Raw genomic sequence first — 20,930 nt, forward strand, 5'->3', positions numbered from 1 at the left:
GCATTTTGCAAAGGACAGATATCCAACCCCTGGCAGAGTCTGCACCAATAAATCACAGCAATGCATGAGGAATTAAAGCATCCCCCCCTCTCCCCTCACACTGTGATAACCAGTTTTCAAATGGTGCAGACTGATCCATTTTTTGGTGAGCAATACCACATCCGCCGAAGAGATCAGATGCCTGATCTTTGCATAAACCCAATGCACTAATCAGTCCATGAGTCAACCGAAAAAGAAAAACAGGTTTAACAAGAGAGGCAAGGCCTTCAAGACTCACTTGTGATAAATTAAGTCCCCTAGCAATAATTACAGAGTAATTTCCCTTCTTTACTATCTGCACCAAAACGTTTGCAAAATAAATAAAAATTCCATGCTTAGCAAAAGAAGTTCCTGTTTGAACAAAAAATAATAATGACTCCTCTTGTTGTGTCAGAATAAGAGGTCATAGTGCCAAGTTTAGAGAATACAAAAAATATAAATATAACAGTAAATGCAGTTTGCATATAATTAGGCTTCTTTTTTTAATTTTTTTGTGCCCATCCCAGAGGTGCAACATTGTTTTAAACAAGTTGACTGGAAAGAACTGAATTTTTCCTATTTTTATGCCAAATTTGGTGTCAACTGACAAAGTATTTGCAGAGAAAATGTCAATGTTAAAGTTTACCATGGACACACACACACACGGACACACACACACACACACAGACAACCGAACACCGGGTTAAAACATAGACTCACTTTGTTTACACAAGTGAGTCAAAAAACCCTGTCCTTCCTTACGATGTTGGCCGGGCCCACTGGGTGGTACGGCTGTTGTGGTTGACGTAGTAGGTCCTGCCAAACTGGTCGGTGCGTTCCTCCCAGCCAGGGGGCAGGGGCTCAGGGTTGGGGTTGTCTGAGGGTGCTGCCTGAGAGCTCTCTGTGTTGGTGGGTCCCGAGGCTCCTGCTTCGTTCAGCGCTGTGTCCAGTTCCAGCATCTCCCAACCCGGCTGCACAGCAAGACAACAGTTTCTGTTTTTCAAGGTGGCATCACTGCTTTTGGACAAATCAATGTACAATACACGGTATCTGCTAGACAAATGCCTGACCAGCAGCATGACCCATTGGTGCTTTGCCAGGCCTCAAATGCATGGATATGTATTTGTGCACCTATCAGAGTGGGTCTGTTCTACAGAATTTTGTCAGAGGACAACACTTCTGTTGCCTGCAGCATAACCCTATGTGCTTAGTCAGGCCTTGAATGCATGCATATATATTTGTGCACCTGTCAAGAGTGGATTTTTCAGGCAGAATTCTGCCAGAGGACAACATTTCTATTGCCATGGGTTCTTTTTCAGTGTGCCAAGTGCATGCTGCATATGGAACATTGGTTTACCATCTCATCAGATTGACTAGATGTTAAGTTTGATTTTCCAGTGCTTCAGAATGTGTTTATTTGTGTGTTGCAAAAGGAAAGTAGAAAACATGTGTAAGAGACTAATGAAAAACATGGTCCATTATTATTGTAGAGCTTCATAACAAAAGTGAAAACACACAAGAAGAGGAGTCACTTTTACCCAAAACAGCTCCATCATATGTCAATTTGTCACATAAGGCAATTTGTTTTCAAAATCACAAGCGCATGCATCGATGTCAATGCTAATAAAAGCAGTTCAAACACAAATGCACACACACACATATAGAAACTAAAATATTCTCAATCAAAAGAAATTAATTAATATATCTTTCAAAATACATAAACAGGCAGTCATATCCAGCTCATCCAAGCCTCTTGTCTTGCCACAGACTGCCGGCTTTATCTCCCCACATCACCTTGCAGACAGAATCGGTCGGACAAAAGCAAGAAGATGATCAACTTCACTGCACTTGCATTTCCACCTCTGAGAAAAGCCTCACCTCGTTAGGTGTCTGTCCTGACGCAGTGTCTTCAGCTGCTTCTGCATCGTTTTCTGTGGGCAGGTAGGCCAGATAAAGGGTCAGGTGACCTCGCACACGGGACTTGGTCCTGCAGCGTCAGACATAAGACAATGGTAAAACAGGATAGGTCAGACAACAGGAAAATTACCGGTAAATTCATCAAACAATAGAAAATCAATGCCAATACAATGAAGATTTATTACAACATTCACAACAGCATTTGTATTCAAGCAAAAGAAAAGTTTGTTAAAACATAGTTTTTGAAGTGAACAAATTAACACCCCATGATACATTTATGACACACAACAGCAAAAAAAAAAAAAAGAAAAAAAAAGAAAAAAAAAAGAAAACCAAACAACAACAAAGAAACACCACTACGAATCATGGAAACAGCATTACTTAAAAAATAATAAACAATGAATGTTGTTAAAAAGTTCTTCTCAGAAAACCAACAGAAACCAGACAAAACCAAATCAAAGAAGTGAAGGTGGAGAGTCTTTAAACACACACACACACTAAGTACTCTTCTCACAATAAATGTGAAGTGAACGAGAAATAACTTTAATTCTTCCCATTCACTCCAAAACACTACTTCAGTCTTCAGTGCAAAACACAACACACAAAACCAGACTTAAGATAAAAATAAAATAATAAAATAATGTAACCACCACCACAACCAACAAATCCAACCAAATCAAATCATGCTGATTATAGCCCAGCCAACCACTAAGGGACCAATTCAGGGCTGATCGCCCATTAGTCCTTAAAACCAGTCAACAGTCAAACAACAACAACAAAAATCCATCAGGAGAGAGAGACGAGAAGAGAGGGGTGAGGACTGACGTGCGAGGCCGCAGCACCCAGTTCTTGCAGGGGATGTCTCTGCCAGAGTCCTCCACAGCAATGCCCATGTAGTGAAGGGGAATCTCCACCAACCCAAGGAAGTCATCACGAGTCTGCACAGTTTGTGTTGTGTTGTACTGCACTGAATTGTACTTGTGTTGTATCATACTGTATTGTATGGTAAGGGGCATGGTATGGCATAGCATGGCATGGCATGGGATTGTATGGTATGGTATGGTGTGGTGTGGTGTGTAGCGTTGCATTTAGTTGTGTTGTACTGCACTGAATTGTACTGTATTATGTTGTGCTGCATCATACTGTATTGTATGGTATGGGGCAAGGTATGGCATAGCATTGCATGGCATGGGATGGCATGGTATGGTATGGTATGGTATGGTATGGTGTGGTGTGGTGTGGTGTGGTGTTGTAATGGATTGGACTGGACAGCACTTCACTGCACTGCATTACTACTTTTTGTCACAACAGATTTCTCTGTGTGAAATTGGGGCTGCTCTCCACAATAAGGGTGCAACACCACAGTGCAGTGCCACTGCCCCTTTTCTGTCTTTTTCCTGTATGCAAATGTATTTGTTTTACTGTCAAAGTGTGTTTTCAACACAATTTTGCTAGGGTCAACTCTTGCTGCTGTGGGTTCTTTCATATGTGCAAAGTGCATGCCACGCACAGGAACTTATTTTATTGTCTCATCTTAATCATTTGTGCCCAGACCACCAATTAAGGTTTAGTGGAGAGGGAGAACATTTTGGTGAGTGTGGGATTCAATCTAAAAATCCCCACCATGCAACACAAAGTGACAATGGTAAAACAAATTACTGCACCAGACAATAATACACAAATAAATACATAAACGCCTGCACCAAAACCTCACCATCTAGAACAAATAATGTAAAAATCCAGAACAAACTGAAATTTTAAAGAAATGTAAGAATTACAGGTTGTTGTTCTTTATTCAATTCAAAGTGACAATCATTGTGAACTCCAATACTTGAAGAGAATCATGCACCATGAACTATAAACTTTCCTCTCTCTGTCCTTGTAAACACGGCCACTGTTCTTTTTTTGTTCTTCAAGGTCTGGTGATGTCTCCATCTTTTTCCATTAAAAAAAAAAAAAAAAGATGCCTCACCCACCCACCCCCCGTAACATACAATCTGCGTTTTACGCAAATAGTTTTCTCTAGTCAGTAGGTACATATTCAATTTTCTATTGTTTCCTGGTTCATAATGCACTATCCCTGCAAGGATGTTCCAAATACACATCATTTGCTAATTCTAAACTTGATGACAAATGAAATGTTGCAAAAAGTGTGTATGAAATGGTGTGTGAGAGATATAATGTGTGTATGTGGGGGTGGGGTGGGAGGTAAGGGGGAGTGCATGTGTACATGTGTGTACAGTACCTGTGTGTGAGTATGCCATTCATATGTCAGCAAGTGCGTGGCTATGTTCATGCCTGCATTATGTCTGTGTGCATAATGCCTGTGCGCATTATCATGATTATGTCTATGTGCACTACATGTATAAATACAAGAGTTCAAGAGTCCAATCTGCTCCCTCTTAAATCTATGTCTCTCTCCCCATTGGTTTAATACTCACCACTCTGTTCAAGTCAAACACCTCCAACAGCAAAACGTTATCTCGAGGGTTCACCTGTAATCAAAGTCATCTGCTCTACTACAGTGTGTAGGATTCATGTCATTTATATTAAGCAAAAATATAAAACTGTCATTCCCCAAATCTCTATCACAAACCATCGTCTAAATAATCATATTCAAAAGTCCACTGTGGACTTCATTGTAATGTCTATGATCTGTCCACATGTATATGTATAACAAAGAGGAACTTTGGCACTTCATCTGCTGTACCTCAAAGCTGCATGATTTCACTCCCTGAGGCAACAATATCAAACAGACTTGAATATGAAAAAAAAACCCAAAAAACAAAAAAAAATACAGGCAGTACAGCCCCAAGCTGGGGGTTACACCTGTGACTTTCACAGTAGAGCTGTACACTAAGTCTAGTATAGCACTACGAGGAGGAGAGCAGGTGAAAAGAATACAGATGGTGGAAATGTCAATTATCTGTAGTAAAACCATTTGTCTCCAGAATATATCACTCTCCTATTCCTCTGTCTATGTCGACACCATATTCTTCTTCTCCCTTAACCTTTTGAGCCCTGACCACCGCTTTACCGGTGGTGGGGAGGGGTGGCATAATGCCTGGCCACCGGTTGAGCGGTGCGTAAACACTTGTGTCGTGTTTTGCTATTGGTTGACTTATATTGAAGAGCCAATCAGAAAAACCGTAATATTCTGACGTCAGCGAACGTAGTACCAACATTGCTGCACCTTTTCACTGTGTTTTGTGCATGTGCATTGGATAAAAAAGATCGATTTCTACCATGAAGCGTGCAGAGTCTCAACCTGACACGCCTCCTTTGATCAACTGATTCTGCATGCTCAGATTCATTTTCAACATCACTATCTGTAGCAAAATCATCCGATTCGAATTCCACCTCACTATCAGAGTAATCATTTTTTTTTCTTTTGCGTTCACTCGTATGCACACGAGTGGGCTTTTACGTGTATGACCGTTTTTACCCCGCCATGTAGGCAGCCATACTCCGTTTTCGGGGGTGAGCATGCTGGGTATGTTCTTGTTTCCATAACCCACCGAACGCTGACATGGATTACAGGATCTTTAACGTGCGTATTTGATCTTCTGCTTGCATATACACACGAAGGGGGTTCAGGCACAAGCAGGTCTGCACATATGTTGACCTGGGAGACCGTAAAAATCTCCACCCTTTACCCACCAGGCGCCGTCACCGTGATTCGAACCCGGGACCCTCAGATTGACAGTCCAACGCTTTAACCACTCGGCTATTGCGCCCGTTAGAGTAATCATTGTCATACTCTACTTTCGATAAATCATCAAGCATATCAATTACTTGCTGCATTGTGTACAGTTGTTTTCTCATACGTTTTGTCCCTGATTTCTGCCCTGACGGGCCAGGTTGAGACTCTGCACACTTCAAGTGTTTATGCACCGGTCAACCGGTGGCTGGACATTATGTCATTTTTCTCTGCCACCGGTAAAGCGGTGGTCAGGGCTCAAAGGGTTTAATACCAATTATTTGCAAATTTTGGCTCAGGAGCTCAGGCAGAAGGGTTAAAATTGCTCAGGAACTCGGGGCTCAAAGGGTTAACTCTGTGAAGAGACATTGGTACAGAACTGTTCATCAGATTCCTCTCAAAGCCTGTCAGTTGTGTGGAAGCCTGGGTCTCTGAAAATGGCTTTCCTGTCCATTTTGCAATTTGTCAGTCTACCAGTTTTTTTCTGTCTTCTTCCTTCAACGGTCTTGGAGGATTGTCTTAGCAAGGCCATTCAACCTTGGTCTGTATAAATTTTCAAGGATTTCATGTGTTCACAATTTAGCAACAGATAATATCTGATGAACAATCATGATCTATGGATAGATTGATAAGACACTCAGGAGGGTAGGATGCCCTGTACTTTAAAAGAATAGTCTGAAACATGTGTGACAGAAAAAAAATGGAAAGGGAGAAAGAAAGCAACAGTGAACTAGACTGTGAGGTTAACCGAGAGAAACACACACACACACACACACACAACTGTAAGCACACTGACACAGACACACACACACATTGCTATGTGCCTGCAGAAGTGAGTCATATCTGACATGTGGATACCAATTTCCACATACATACTAGATTAATTAGCCAGAGGACATTACCTATTCAACCTAAATTATTTACATGTCATGATAGCACATGGTCTGGCAATGCTCTTTATTTCTGTTCATTTATTTGTTATCTTAATCAATTAGCTGAATATTAATTAGCTGAATATTGTAACTTTTCCTTGTTCAAATTAATTATGTAGATGGACTCTAGCTATTTTGGTGTGTTTCCAGCATTACTGATTCCCCACCTCCTCCCCTTCAGCTTACTTATTACATATGCTTTTGTTGTAAATCTGTGTCTGGGTGTGTAACTATTAGGGTACAGCAAAAGTATGCGCATTTATGCATCCTTTTTTATGTTCTGGTCAGAATCACTGAAATATAGAATGATTACATGGCACACTGCATGCTTCATCTTCTAGTGAAAAAGTGAAGTCATATACTCACCCGGAAAATAAACTCTTCGTTCCATTTGGGGTTTAGTGTCTGAAATCAAATTAAGTCAGGTAAACCATATATGGACCAAGTATTTAACCAAGATTATAAGGAAATAATCATAACAATCATCTTCCAAACATGATGACATTCTATAACTTAAGTGTGTTAGTATTATTTAACCATGGTCAGATGTCTTTATCCACTGTGTTGATTACACAAGTTTAAATTCACTACTGACCGTGAATGATTCTGAATGTAAAGGGTAAACAGCATTCAGTGTCATTTTACACTGAGTGTCAATACAGAGAGTAACAGAATAAACAGCTTTGTGTGTAATACAATGAGTGCAAATAATACTTATTTTCATCTTGTTCAACTAACTTCAAGTGCAAATAAATCTAATTTGTACTGTGTTCACCGATTTACATCTTGTTCGAGTGCAAATACTATTTAACTACATCTTATTCCAATCTGGAAATAACCTGTTTTAAAATAAAAAGGGATGTATCTTATCTGAAAAAGTACATGCGACTACACCGACCTATATGTGTATCACAGATACAAACATATAAGCACAAGGGTGCACATACAGGTATACATGCCCACACACTTCCCTAGAATGAAAAAGAAATTTGTTTTCTGGCAAAGTTGTCATATTCTTGCAAAACATTCACATGCAGACGCTCAGCTGTGGTTAATGATTATCAAATTCTCTCAGTCTTTTTTCTTTAACCACCCTGGTTTGTTTTATTTTGAAGAGCCCCTTCTTCTCATCATTTTTTAAACAAAAATCTCATACAAATGCAACACAGACAGCACATTTTATTGTTTTTAAAATCTTAGTGGTGTGTACATAAGAAAAAGGGACTCAAAACTAAAATATTACTGTTAGCCTTTACATTTATCAATCAGGGAAACTGGAAATATCATCACACTCAATCCACAAGGGCTGGTAAAAGTTGAACCCCCGGCCACCTGGAGAAAATGCAGAAAGCCAACTAATCATACTAGCCATTCAACTTCTGTACTTCTCCTTTATTTTGCTAAGCACCCATATACTTTCTTCAGAGTGCACCCATATACTTTCTTCGGAGTAAGAATGGACAGTTATGCTTTACCTTTTTCACCACTTTGGTCTGTTTTGTGTCAATAAGTCCATCCTCCCGGTCTCCCCTGTATAATGTAACCCTCACATAAGGATCACTGAAAAAAAAGTAAAGTAACATGTTACCAATCTAATGTATGTCAAACAACAACAACATTATTAAAAACAAATGAATCATACACTTCTCTCCCCCACTCTCTCTCTCTCTCTTTGTTCTTTTTCAAAGACTGTTATTTGTTAAAAAATTTCTGTAAACTGAATTGTCATTCTCTCTCTCTCTCTCTGTCAACAAATTGCTATTCCAGCACCACCTTTCTTTTTGACCAATTGACTGTGTATTCCTACTGTGTTGTTTTTCTTCCACTTGTCATACTCTTTTTTTTAAGTGTCATACTCTTTCTTTTAATCAACTTACTGCACACCAGCACCTTATTTCTTTTTGACTAACAGATAGTATATTCCAACTGTGTTGTTTTTCTTTCATTTGTCACAACTGTCAAAACCATGAACTCATGAAGTTATTTACAAGCATCTGAAAGTAAAACTGTACTTCAGACTTAAAAAAAAAAAAAAGCAATCAAACCAAAAAGTGAAAAACATTAGATTTATCAACAGTTCTACAATTTGTCAGCATCTACATATCCAATGGGTAAATAAGTGCAGCAGAAAGTGAATGATTCAACATATTATACATACATCAAAATGAACCAGAAAACTAGACACTATTTGGGGGGTTGGGGGGGTGGGGGGGTGGGGGTGTTGGGGGTGGGAGTCAATTTTTCTGGTGTCCCATAACTTATAGTCTCCCACTAGCCATAAGTTATTTTCTCCAAGTTTTCCTGCCTATAAAATTTATTTTCATACAGTTTGTAAACTGCCTTTTGAAGAAGGCATCCTTAAGAACAGTAACATTATACTAATATCTGTTGGCATGTTAACACAAGTCATGCTCAACTCTGCTTGCCTCTTCAGTGGAAACATGCTGATTCGTCACAATAATGTTGACCTCAGCTACTTATAGCCTATGGACTCAAGCTGATGTGTACATAATACATTACATGTAAAATACTGACATCAGCTGGTCTTCTCCTGTACTGTAGACACACGCTAATGTGTGATGTAAGTAAGCACACAATAAAATTGGGTACAGTCCCACTCTTTTGTCTTTAGTTCTGTTATTACTGATGAATGACACTGTGTGTGCATTATTACTCAACAGAAGGCGCTACAAACTAAACATCACATAACCACACACTGTTATGAATGACGTTGGCCTTGACCACTAAATGGTAACATGCTATGATGTAGGGGTTGTTTTCGTTATCAAACATGAGAGTCTGCCATAATTATTGCATGGGCTAAGGGAGGGGGGGTATTTTCATTGTGCTACATGTGCACTGGTTCATGTTCTTAACAAAGGTGCCTTATTGTTTCCAGGGGTAAAAAAAACCCACAAAAGCAAATGGGCTAAGCATAGCAAACATCTTTATTTATTTATTTATTTTTAAAATATTTTTTACTGAATCTGGGTCAGGAGACAGCATGCCGATGACAACGATGAATTTTCTGCGACACTTGGTTTACACGCCCATCGTTATGCAAACATTTGTCTGATAAGCGCAACGCTTTTCGCACGACCAAAAGTAACAAGAAGAGCAAAACTTCACCTACCTTGCACCAAATATGTCCTTTTTGGCAAGATTTACACCTTCAATGACTTTGATCCGAAGCAATCGGGTGGTGCCCAAGGTATCATTCTGCAATGCATAGCAGACGATCGTTTAGGCTCAAGAAATATTTTGCTTAAATCACAAGCGTGTTCGATCGAAAGATGAAATTATATCATACCTCAATTTCTGGTAATCCGAAAATTTCCGAATTTGAAGCCATATAAATCTGAAAAACAACCCTAAAAGGGAAAAGTGAGATGTTATCAACAAGGTAGACAGTGCACAACTAGTGATGACGAAAACACAACAAGTAGTGTGGGTCCCGGATGTTGTGAAATGGCCAAACAGCTGTCTGCTGCGGAGAAGGGAGTGATGTTATGCAAGTGCTCGTGTTTGAAGAGTCACATGAGCATAACAGTAACGTTTTTAGTTCAAATGTGCAATACAAAAAGAAACTGCGCTATTGAATCTCTCTCTCTCTCTCTGCTTTCTATCATCCTTTCACGAATTTGCTGTCCCTGCGTGTTTCTTTTCGATTTTTTTTTTTTTTTTTTTTCACAGAAGGAAAAACTGTGATTTAATACTTTGCTGTGTTGACACGTTTCAGAAGAGGAGTGGATCATAAACAGTCCTCTGAAATGAAGATTCTCATTAAAGTCTGTGTGAAGATTCAGTTCAGTTTTGAAATAGTGGTCAGTTTACTTCTCTGTGTCTCTTTCACTCCTTACCCCCACCCCTCGATCGATCTCCTGTCGTCTTCTCATCATCACGAGTCAGTGTATATTCATATAAATGTGTGTGTGTGTGTGTGTGTGTGTGTGTGTGTGTGTGTCTGTCTGTCAGTACATCTGTGGGTGCCAATGTGGGTGTGCGCGCGTGCGTGTGTGTGCCGTGTGTGTGTGTGTGTGAGCGAGTGTGTGTTAGAGTGTGTGTGTGTGTATGTCTGTGACTGACGTGTGTGTATGTCTGTGTCCCCGACTGGAGGCTCTGCCGGCCGGTGTGTGTGTGTGTGTGTGTGTGACGTCACGTGTGTGTGTGTGTGTGTGTGTGTGTGTGTGTGTGCAGTTTCGCGTGCGCGGTTGGGGTGCCGCAGTGTATCAGTGTGTAGAATGTGTGCACGCGCCGTGTAGTCTCAGTACTTGCGTGTGTGCTTTTTGGGTGTAGATACCCGATTTCACCAAAAGCAACAAATGATGGTGAAGATGATTATGCCGGTTTGTTTTGGCCGTTTTTGTTTTGTTTTGTTTTTGGTTCTTTTTTTTTTTTGTTCCGGCCGTTGTTTGTGTGAAGTGTGTGTGTGCGTGTGCGCGCGCGCGCTGGAAATAAAAAAAAAACATTTGCATTCTTGTACCATATTTTGTATTACAATGCCCTGTTATCCTAACTTAGTTCTGACATTTTTCATTTAAGAGGATAAGTGAACTTCAGTGGGCTTCTCAGTTGCGTCTTTTTTCTTTCTTTTTTTTTCTTTGTTTCTTTTTCTTTTTTTCTTCTTTTTTAAGGAGGAGAATGTGCTTCACCGAGTCATCACACATTACAAAATTATCCACGCCGCGGCACTAGTTAACCCGGTTATAGTTAACCCGGTTAACATGACGCACCTTTTTCTCTGAAGCTGTTTTTCATCAAGTTACACTGAATATGACCAAAAACTGACATTCCAACAACGCGCAAATTGCACGAATAGCCCTTTTCCCCCAGTGAGACTGGATTGAAGCTGAAAAAACAAAACGCAGTATCTGAAAATGAAAAAGTAATCAGATACCTATACTGACTTATGCGAGCACCGTGATACTCACACACCGGCTCAACACGCACACACACACGCATGCACGCACCACACACACACACACACACACACACACGAGAGAGAGATGTGAGAGACAGAGAGGGAGAGAGAGCGGGGGTTTCACACACACACACACGCGCGCGCGCACCCAAACACACTCACACAAACAAACATGGCCCTTCACCCCCACCCCACCATACCCAACACATAGGTAAGAGAGATACCACTAACACACACACACACACACACACACACACACACACACATTCAGGTCAAATCAGTACAGTGTGCGTGAGCCACGCAATTTCTGCCTTCGTTGGAATGGAAACAGACATGCACCACAGGCGTGTCAATTGCGAAACAAGGCATTCACCGATTTAGCTGCGGCAAGATAGTGAACACTATGTCACAATATCATTATCACTATGACGAGTCTGCCGGGCCGTCAGTCATTGTCACACTGACCTCTGTGTGTGTGTGTGTGTGTGTGTGTGTGTGTGTGTGTGCCGTGTGCGCCGTTGTGTGTATGTGCGTGAGCGTGAGTGTTTGAGTGTGAAAACAGTACGCGTGCGGCAGTGCGTTAGTGTGTGTATGTCTTTCGTATAGTTTCGTATTGTCTCTCTCTTTTCTTTTCTTTTTTTTCCCCTCACAACAGATTTCTCTGTGTGAAATTCGGGCTGCTCAGTAGTCTCCCCAGGGACAGCACGTCGATACACTGAGAGCGCCACCCATCTTTTTTTTCTTTTTTTTTTTTGTATTTTTTCCTGCGTGCAGTTTTATTTGTTTTTCTTATCGAAGTTTTTCTACAGAATTTTGCCAGGAACAACCTTTTTGTTGCCATGGGTTCTTTTACGTGCGCTAAGTGCATGCTGCACACAGAACCTCGGTTTATCGTCTCATCCGAGTGACTAGCGTCCAGACCACCACTCACGGTCTAGTGGAGAGGGAGAAAATATCGGCAGCTGAGCCGTGACTGGATTCGAACCAGCACGCTCAGATTCTCTCGCTTCCTAGGCGGACGCGTTACCTTTAGGCCATCACTCCACATGTGTGGTTGCGCACGAGCGTGTATGTGTCAGTATGTGTGTTATTTAGTTTGTCTTTTCGTTGTAATAATCATCGTAATCAGGATGAGCAATAATCATGATATTATTTGCACATCTTCATAGCCCTTTCAAAATATCTAAAAATTTTCAGCAGTCCTAGGACATTTAAACTGCACTTACAAACACCCTAATGCGCTCGTCAATAACAAAAGTACGTTTGTGAAGTGCTAAGAAGTGATATTGATATTTACACTGCCAATTATGCCATCAGTGTGGTATGCATGGCAGCAACGAAGAACCGCCACTTTTGTCTGTTTTTGGTCATTCTCTGAATCAGTGGCAGTTTCCAGCTGTGCTTCAGGGTCTTCCGTTGAGAGAGTGGGAGAGAGATAGAGGCAGAGAGAGAGAGAGAGATAGAGGAAGAGAGAGAGAGAGAGAGAGAGTGTGTGTGTGTGTGTGTGTGTGTGTGTGTGTGTGTGTGTGTGTGTGTGTGTGTGTGTGTGTGTGTGTGTGTGTGTGTGTGCGTGCGCGCGCGCGCGCGTGTGTGTCATGTCTGTGTGTGACTAAGCGCGTTGGGTTACGCTGCTGGTCAGGCATCTGCTTGGCAGATGTGGTGTAGCGTATATGGATTTGTCCGAACGCAGTGACGCCTCCTTGAGCTACTGAAACTGAAACTATGTGTGTGAGTTTGCGCGCGCATGCGCATGTGTGCAAGTTATTGATGTTAGTCAACGAACTGAACGATAAATCGATATCACAGCATAATTGCTGAGCATCCTTGCTTATCTTAATTTCCGTCGATTATAATTATTGGCCCTGAGGCGCTGTTTAATTTTCTCCATGTCTGCTTAACTGTCTGTCTGTCTGTCTGTCGAGAGAGAGAGAGAGCCGGAGACAGAGAGAGAGAGTGTGTGTGTGTGGCACAGCGCGCGCACACGTTGTAAGTGTATGTATGTGTGTGCGCGCGTGTATGCGTCAAGTTGTGCTTGTGTGTGTGTGTGTGTGTGTGTGTGTGTGTGTGTGTGTGTGTGTGTGTGCTGTGTGTGTGTGTGTGTGTGTGTGTGTGCGTGCGTGCGTGCGTGCGTGCCGTGCGTGCGTGCGTGCGTGTGTGTGTGTGTGTGTACACTCGTGTGCGTGTGGGTGTCAGTGCGTGCGTGCATGTGCCTGTGTGCACTTGCCTTCAGTTTTGTTTTTGTTCCTTTCTTTCCATAATTTGTTTTTGTTTTACACACACACACACACACACTAGGCGCACGCACGCACACACACATACACACACTCACAAGGCGGACAGGCAGACAGATTGGCACACGTAGAGAAAATTGAACAGCGCCTCAGGACCAATAATTATAATCGCGCGCGCGCGCGCACACACACACACACACACACACAGACACATATATATATGTAAACTAATCCCCCATCCCCCAATCCTTTCTTTTTCTTCTGAACCCACCTAGTGCCCCTCCCGCATCAGCCAACCCTTCTCAATTCAGTCTTCCTTCTTCAAGTTTATTCTGTATTTCGTTGCATCTTTGCTTCCAGTTTCTTTACTCCCTCGACTCTTTTCTTTTCACCTTTTCTCAGTATAGCTTCCCCAGCCAAATCTTCACGCTCTTTATCATAGTTTCATTATCTTTCTTTATATATATTTTTTTTTTTCTTACTGCCTGTCCTTTCTGCCTCCGTGTTTGCGAACAACAGCTCAGTTATGATTTGTGAGAGTATTGTGAGAGTGCTAACCAAGGTTCTCACCCGTCTGGTATATTTATTGATTTATATGTGTATGGTTACATAAAACAGTTTGGGTGCTGTGTTTGGCGATGAGCGGGCTGTGGTTGTGTGTATTTTGTACAGTATTTCGTGCGGTGTGTGCACGGCAGGCTACTCGGCAAGCAGTCGGTCATTCTTTTATATAGGTCCCTCTGTGTGTGTGTGTGTGTGTGTGTGTGTGTGTGTGTGTGTGTGTGTGTGTGTGTGCGTGCGTGCGTGCGTGCGCGCGCGCGTCTGTGTGTGTGCCTGAGAGAGTGAGAGACAGACAGACAGACAAAGACAGACAGACAGACAGACAGACAGAGACAGCTAGCTAATACAGCATTCAAAATGTCACACATAGTACTTCGATGTTTCATATATGTCTTCATGATATCAGCACATTAAATCTAATAGATATGTAACTGAAGAGGGAGGGTTGGAAAGAGAGAGGCGGGTGGGGGGAGCGAGGGAGAGAGAAACAGATAAAGAGAGAGACAGAGAGAGAGAGAGAACACCCAGTATGCATATAAATTTCGGCTCATGGAAAGAAATCTAAAAACACCCCTCTCTCTCTCTCATTCATTTTCGTATTAATCCCCCCCCCCCCCCCCCTCTCTCTCTCTCTCTATTGTATTCATTTTCGTATTAATTTATATATTTTTGACATGTGCATTGACGCGTGCACATTCGATCGAGAAGACGAAAAGAATTAACTTTCCGAAGTGTGAAAACCCTGGACAGGACAGCACGGCTCTTTTCAATATCTCCAACGACGGTTGTCACGAACGCAGTGAGCTGCGATATCTCGGTTAATATCGGACGGAGGGGGGTGGTAGGGGAGGGGTGCGCGTGACGGAAGGGGGCCGGGGACCGGAGGCCGGGGGCAGGGGTGGGGGGAGACACAGACGGGCTGGTAGAAGAGAGAATGGGTCGGCACGGGTGTGGAGGTAGAGGTGGAAGGAGAGAGAGAGAGAGAATAAGTGTGTGATCTCTTATTACCTGTGGGAGTGCGGTTGGGGTGAAAAGAGAGAGAGAGAGAGAGAGAGAGAGAGAGAGAGAGAGAGAGAGAGAGAGAGAGAGAAGGAACTCGAATGTTTTATTGAGGGTATTCAGACATGAATGGACAAAAAAATGAGGGTAAAAGGATAAGCTACAAGCTTCTTTTCACCATGCCTTCACAACTATAAAATATGTTTTTAATCATTAAAAAATCAAACGAAGTAGAAACTGAAAAAGAAGGAGAAGAAAATGGAGGAGAAAATGGGAAGGAAAAAGACAACGACAATAGAAGAATAAAAGAAAGAGAAAAGAAGAATGAATGCAATGGAGAGAGAGAGAGAGAATGTATGTATGTATGTGTGTGTGTGTGTGTGTGTGTGTGTGTGTGTGTGTGTGTGTGTGTGTGTGTGTGTGTGTGTGTGTGTGTGGGTGTGTAGGTGAAGAGAGAGAGAGTGTGTGTGTGTGTCTTTCTGTCTGTCTGTGAAACAAGCGATGGAGAGGGAGAGGGGCAAAGAGAGAAAGACAGGGAGAGAGACAGAGACATTAGAAACACACACACACACACACACACACACACACACACACACAGAGATCTGCCAGGATTCAATTTTTTTTATTCTGTTTACAGACCGCCGGACCATAAAGTCCATCCCATTCCCCACCCAATGTCCAGACATCACGAATTATCAACACGCTAATTTGTCAAGGTTTAAAAACACATCCTCCCTGCGATACTGAGCACACACGGATGTACTGTAAACACTGTATCACGTAGAACTCCACAAGGGCATTGGGATGAAGGAAATGACAAACAAGGATAGGGATTGTGTGTGTGGATGTCTGTGTGTGCGTGCGAGTGTGTGATATCGTCTTTCTCTCTTTTACGCGCGCGTTGTGTGTATGTGTGTGTGTGTGTGTGTGTGTGTGTGTGTGTGAGTTGTGTGTGTGTGTGTGTGTGTGTTTGTGTGTGTGTGTGTGTGCGCACATGCGCGCGATCGTCTCTCTTATCTGTCTACGTCAAGTCATGTCAAGTAAAAATAATCTTTACTGAGGGTAAAAGAATAAGCTTATATTTTTACATCCTGCCCTCAGAAAAAAAAGAAGAAAATACAAAAAAGGAAGAAATGGGGGAACTCGTGGGGGTCGGGATAAGTCGGATAATATTACTAGAAACACACAAGAATTTCTATCGAGAAAAACAGCAAATAAATTATAGAAAAAAAACAAAACACGAGCGCAAATAACAAATAAACATACACATATGTATGTATGTATGTGTGTGTGCGTGCGTGCGTATATGTGCCCGCGCGTGCGCGCGTGTGTGTGCGTGTTAGGAAGAGGAAGGGAGTGCATGTACACGTGCGTGTATGTACATATGTGTGAGGGTGTGGTAAAGAGTGGGTAGAGTGAGTGAGAGAGAGAGAGAGAGAGAGAGAGAGAGAGAGAGAGACAGACAGACAGACAGACAGACAGACAGAGACAGAGAGACAGAAAGAGTGGAATAGAGAGAGCTTTGTGTATTTGCTGTGTAGGTGTGTGTGTGTGTGTGTGTGTGCCACGGTGTGTGTGTGTGTGTGTGTGTGTGTGTGTGTGTGTGTGTGTGAATTTATGTGTTCCTGTGCATGTATGTTACATATTGACAGATAGCGTTACAAGGACCATGAATGTTGTAGGAATGTTTGTAAGTCTAGACTGAAACTTTGTACCGCAGATAATGTTATTGATCCCATCATTCACACAAAACATCGAGGCAGGAATGTTGGAGGAGGTAATGTTGGGGAAGGGGGAGAGTGATATACAAATATATGAGAGAAAGAGAGAGGGGGTCTAGGAGTGAAGCTGGGGAGAGAGAGGGGAGAGAGTGAGAGAGAGCTGAGAGAGGGAGAGAGAGGGAAAGAGAGAGAGAGAGCGGGGGTGGGGGTGGGGGTGGCGGGAGGGGGGGGGGCGTATGCAGACATGCAATGGAACACGAGATAGAACAAGAACAAAAACAATAATTATTTCTTATATCTCTAGGGCACCGGCCCTTCTGGGAGAGAGAGAGAGTGAGAGGGGGGAGAGGGAATCACCACTGAGCTGAACGGGAGAGACAGACATGGAGGGAGACAGAGACAGAGAAAAACAGATAATTATTACCAGTGCCTCACATGCATTGCCTGGGTGGCGGTCTGTGCATTCAGGCACGCAACTGATGTGTGTGTGTGTGTGTGTGTGTGTGTGTGTGTGTGTGTGTGTGTGTTTGTGTGTGTGTGTGTATGTGAGAGAGAGAGAGAGACAGACAGACAGACAGACAGACAGACTAAAAAAAAAAGGGGGCGGGAGTACGAATTCTGAGTGTTCAATTGTTCGACGTGGTAGCATTTCCATGTGTGGGTCATTTTATGACATTGTTTTCACCCTGGATATGGCCCTGTGTGGCCGCGACTCGACACCGACGTGGGCCCAAAGCCCCTAAATCCCATACAACTCCAAAGACAACGACGGTACTTGATACGAGATCGATTGCAAGAACGTATTGATTTCACTCCTCCCCCTCCAAGTCTCCAGAATGGATCGTGGGTTATAACGTGAAGAAATGGTAGCGGGTAGTCGTGCTCTGGCATTGCTGAATGCCTCGCGGTCGAGTAGGTGTGCTGTCGGGTGTTCAAATTGTCATCTGCATCCGAGAAGGCAATATATTTGTGGCCGGCCGTCATGGGATGCTGCGACCAGACTGGCCGGGAGTCGGTTGGGCTCTGTTTTTTTTCTCTGTGTGTGTGTGTGTGTGTGTGTGTGTTTGCCACGTCTTTTTTCCCCCGCCTGTCTGCCACGTCCACCCCACCCCCCTCCCGCGCCCCCTCTCTCCCAACCTTGTCCCGTCAGTGACTCGCTGGTTGTCTGTGCATATTAACAGATGTTATATCTCTCTTTGCGCGTGCGTGCGTGCGTTCATGTGCCTGTGTGGGAGGGGGGTATGTGTGTGTGTGTGTGTGTGTGTGTGTGTGTATCAGTGTGGTGTGTGTGTGTGTGTTTGAGTGTATGTGTGTGTGTGTGTGTGCGCGCGAGTGTGTGTGTGCGCGCGTGCGCGTGCGTGTGCATGTGTGTGTGTGAGAGAAGTAGGGAAGGGAGAGAGAAAGACAGAGAGACTCGAGACAGACAGATACACACATAGAGAGAGAGAGAGACTGGGGGCGCGGGGGGTAGGGGGAGAGAGAGAGAGAGAGAGAGAGAGAGAGAGAGAGAGAGAGACGCCATACAAGAAACCTAACATTTCCAGATAAAATGAACAGTGTATAGACCGAAGCTGTGATACTGCAGTGTATCAATCAGGCCAATAAAATCGTGAAAAACCATTCACTGTAAACAGGAAAAGGAAGTACATAAATAATCATCCAAGGTATGGGACATAATCACGGTCACCCATTTTGTGACTGTGTTATCAGAATTCAACATTTTCCTTTTGACCTGACTGGCATGCAGAATTTTTCCATGGCAAGAAGCGTTACAGAAGAATAAAATATTACCTGTAACTGACTTTTTTTCATTCACGTGCAATACCAAGCCAGTCTCTGCAATCTGAGAGCAGAAAAAATAATGACAAAAAGTAATTAACTTAGCAATGTGTCATTTGAGAGGTATTCACAAAAAAGTCATGAATTTGCTACCGATAGCAATTTAGATACAAATTCACGTGATTCACAGCCACGGAATGTAGGAAATGGACTTACTGTAGAAAATGGGTGTTAAATGGACTGAAGAAATTGGGTCATTCTTTGGACTGCAGAAAATGGGTCATTTGGTGGACTGCAGGCATTGGGGCACTGCTGGACTGCGGAAACTGGGACATTATTTTGACTGAATAAACTGGAGCATTTGATGGTTTGCAGAAAATGGATTACTGAATGGACTGCCAGAGGCTGCACGTGCGTTTGACCAAAAACATATTTCGCGCACGTAGCACGGATTAATCTTAGTTTCTTCTGGCAGCTGAGTCTCGAGTTGATCGGAACGAAATGTTTCGCTACAACATATGAGTAATGTTCAATAAATGCTGCTGCTAATAATGCGATTTCCCGCATTATCGCTTGTCCATGCAAAAATTTATCAGTCAGACATGTCAGTCCTGCTACCGTCAACCGCGGCGCATCAGTGCCGTCCGGAAATATCTGTCCACTGACACAACATCTATACTTGTCGTTTCTCTCATTCTCTCTCGCCTTGACTACTGTAACTCTCTATTGCCTGGTTTGCCTGTTTCATCCATTCAGTCCCTTCAGCGCATACAAAACTCTGCTGCCCGACTCGTCCTCAGAAAGAAAAGATCTGAGCACATCACTCCTCTTTTGCAACATCTCCACTGGCTCCCTGTCTCACACCGAATAAAGTACAAGATCAGCACTCTATGTTATAGATGTATTCACAAAACTGCCTCTTCCTATCTCTGCGGCTGCCTTCACTTCTACACTCCATCTCGCACACTACGATCGGTTTCGGATCCACTCTTTTTACGCATACCCAGATTCAAACATTCGACAGTTGGCCGTCGTTCTTTCTCTGTCTCTGGACCTTGCGATTGGAATGAACTTCCTCTTTCGCTTCGTCAAGTCTCCACACTCAGCTCTTTCAAGTATGGCCTTAAAACCCACCTCTTCCCAAAATAGCCTCCTTTGCCTGCCCTTCCTTGTCTTTAGTTTCTACAGTTTTAGAGTTATGCATGCGTGTGAATGACTGGTGCGAAAGCGCTTTGATTTGTCTCTGCACAAGATTCAGCGCTATATAAATAACATTATTATTATTATTATTAAATTCTGTAAATAAATTTACGTAAATTATCCACATGCGTCACTACTTCACTTGCGCAAAGTGAGCAATGGTTTTCGCTGTAAGGACACAGAAGCGAACTTTTTTCTTTTCTTCTTTTTTAAAGGCCAGTCTGTACTTAAAAGTTATTCAGATCTGGGAGTCAAAAAGACAGTTTTTATAGAATGTCAGAAGAGTCTTATCTGCCTCGTGCGCAAAGCTCGCTCGTTATGATATGAATCTTTTGTGAAAACGACATATTTCGCTCCCAGATCTATTAATGTGTACTGCTGAAAAGCAGGCATTGTACGGACCGCAGAAAATGGTGCGTTGAACTGCTGTCAGTGTTCAGAATCGAGCCTGCTGTGCAGACATGGTAAATGGATCATCACCTTGAATTATTTGTTGCTCTGCAGGAGTGCTCATAGAGTGCCTGTCGTCCGAAACTGGGAGGTCCTTTCGATGGGACTGATCAGAGCGATTCGGTTAACTGTGCGTATGCGCGTGCGTGTGTGTGACATTTTGTCCTGGGTTCCAGTCTTGGCAGCGTCTGATGGATAAAGGACGGATATTGTTCCCATCCTTCCTGGTCAACAGATGTCCGTGCGAACCTGACAGTGCCCAGCCCACGAACCCCCGTTTGCAAGCGCGCGAAGAGGATCAAATATGCACGTTAACGATCCCGTAATCGACGTCAGATCGTGTTCGTGATCAGTTATAATGGAAATACTGGGAACAACTGAATACACAACATGCACAAAACATGACAGAATCAGCAGATTGATATTGGTGCCCGGAACAAGTTGACTGAACGGTCTAAAGAGGAAAACATCAGGCAATGAATTGTTTATGGAGTTTAAATC

General features: G+C 42.8%; 1 protein-coding gene across 4 annotated transcripts in view; it reads right to left on the reverse strand.

Annotated features, from left to right (window-relative positions):
• LOC143297460 (E3 ubiquitin-protein ligase NEDD4-like) overlaps positions 1–20,930 on the reverse strand; it is a 70,585-nt gene that overhangs the window by 35,022 nt on the left and 14,633 nt on the right. For 3 of the 4 annotated variants that reach the window (XM_076609854.1, XM_076609852.1, XM_076609853.1), the window contains 7 exons: positions 9,701–9,786; positions 8,043–8,127; positions 6,934–6,972; positions 4,377–4,430; positions 2,761–2,873; positions 1,897–2,005; positions 781–989 (listed from right to left, as the gene is read on the reverse strand). In XM_076609854.1, the coding sequence (XP_076465969.1) occupies positions 781–989; positions 1,897–2,005; positions 2,761–2,873; positions 4,377–4,430; positions 6,934–6,972; positions 8,043–8,127; positions 9,701–9,786 (695 nt within the window). Of the gene's footprint in view, positions 1–780; positions 990–1,896; positions 2,006–2,760; positions 2,874–4,376; positions 4,431–6,933; positions 6,973–8,042; positions 8,128–9,700; positions 9,787–9,877; positions 10,066–20,930 lie in introns of those variants that run through there. The other variant, XM_076609855.1, reaches the window with a different exon arrangement.

The sequence above is a fragment of the Babylonia areolata genome, chromosome 22, assembly GCF_041734735.1.
Source record: "Babylonia areolata isolate BAREFJ2019XMU chromosome 22, ASM4173473v1, whole genome shotgun sequence".
NCBI lineage: Eukaryota > Metazoa > Mollusca > Gastropoda > Neogastropoda > Buccinidae > Babylonia > Babylonia areolata.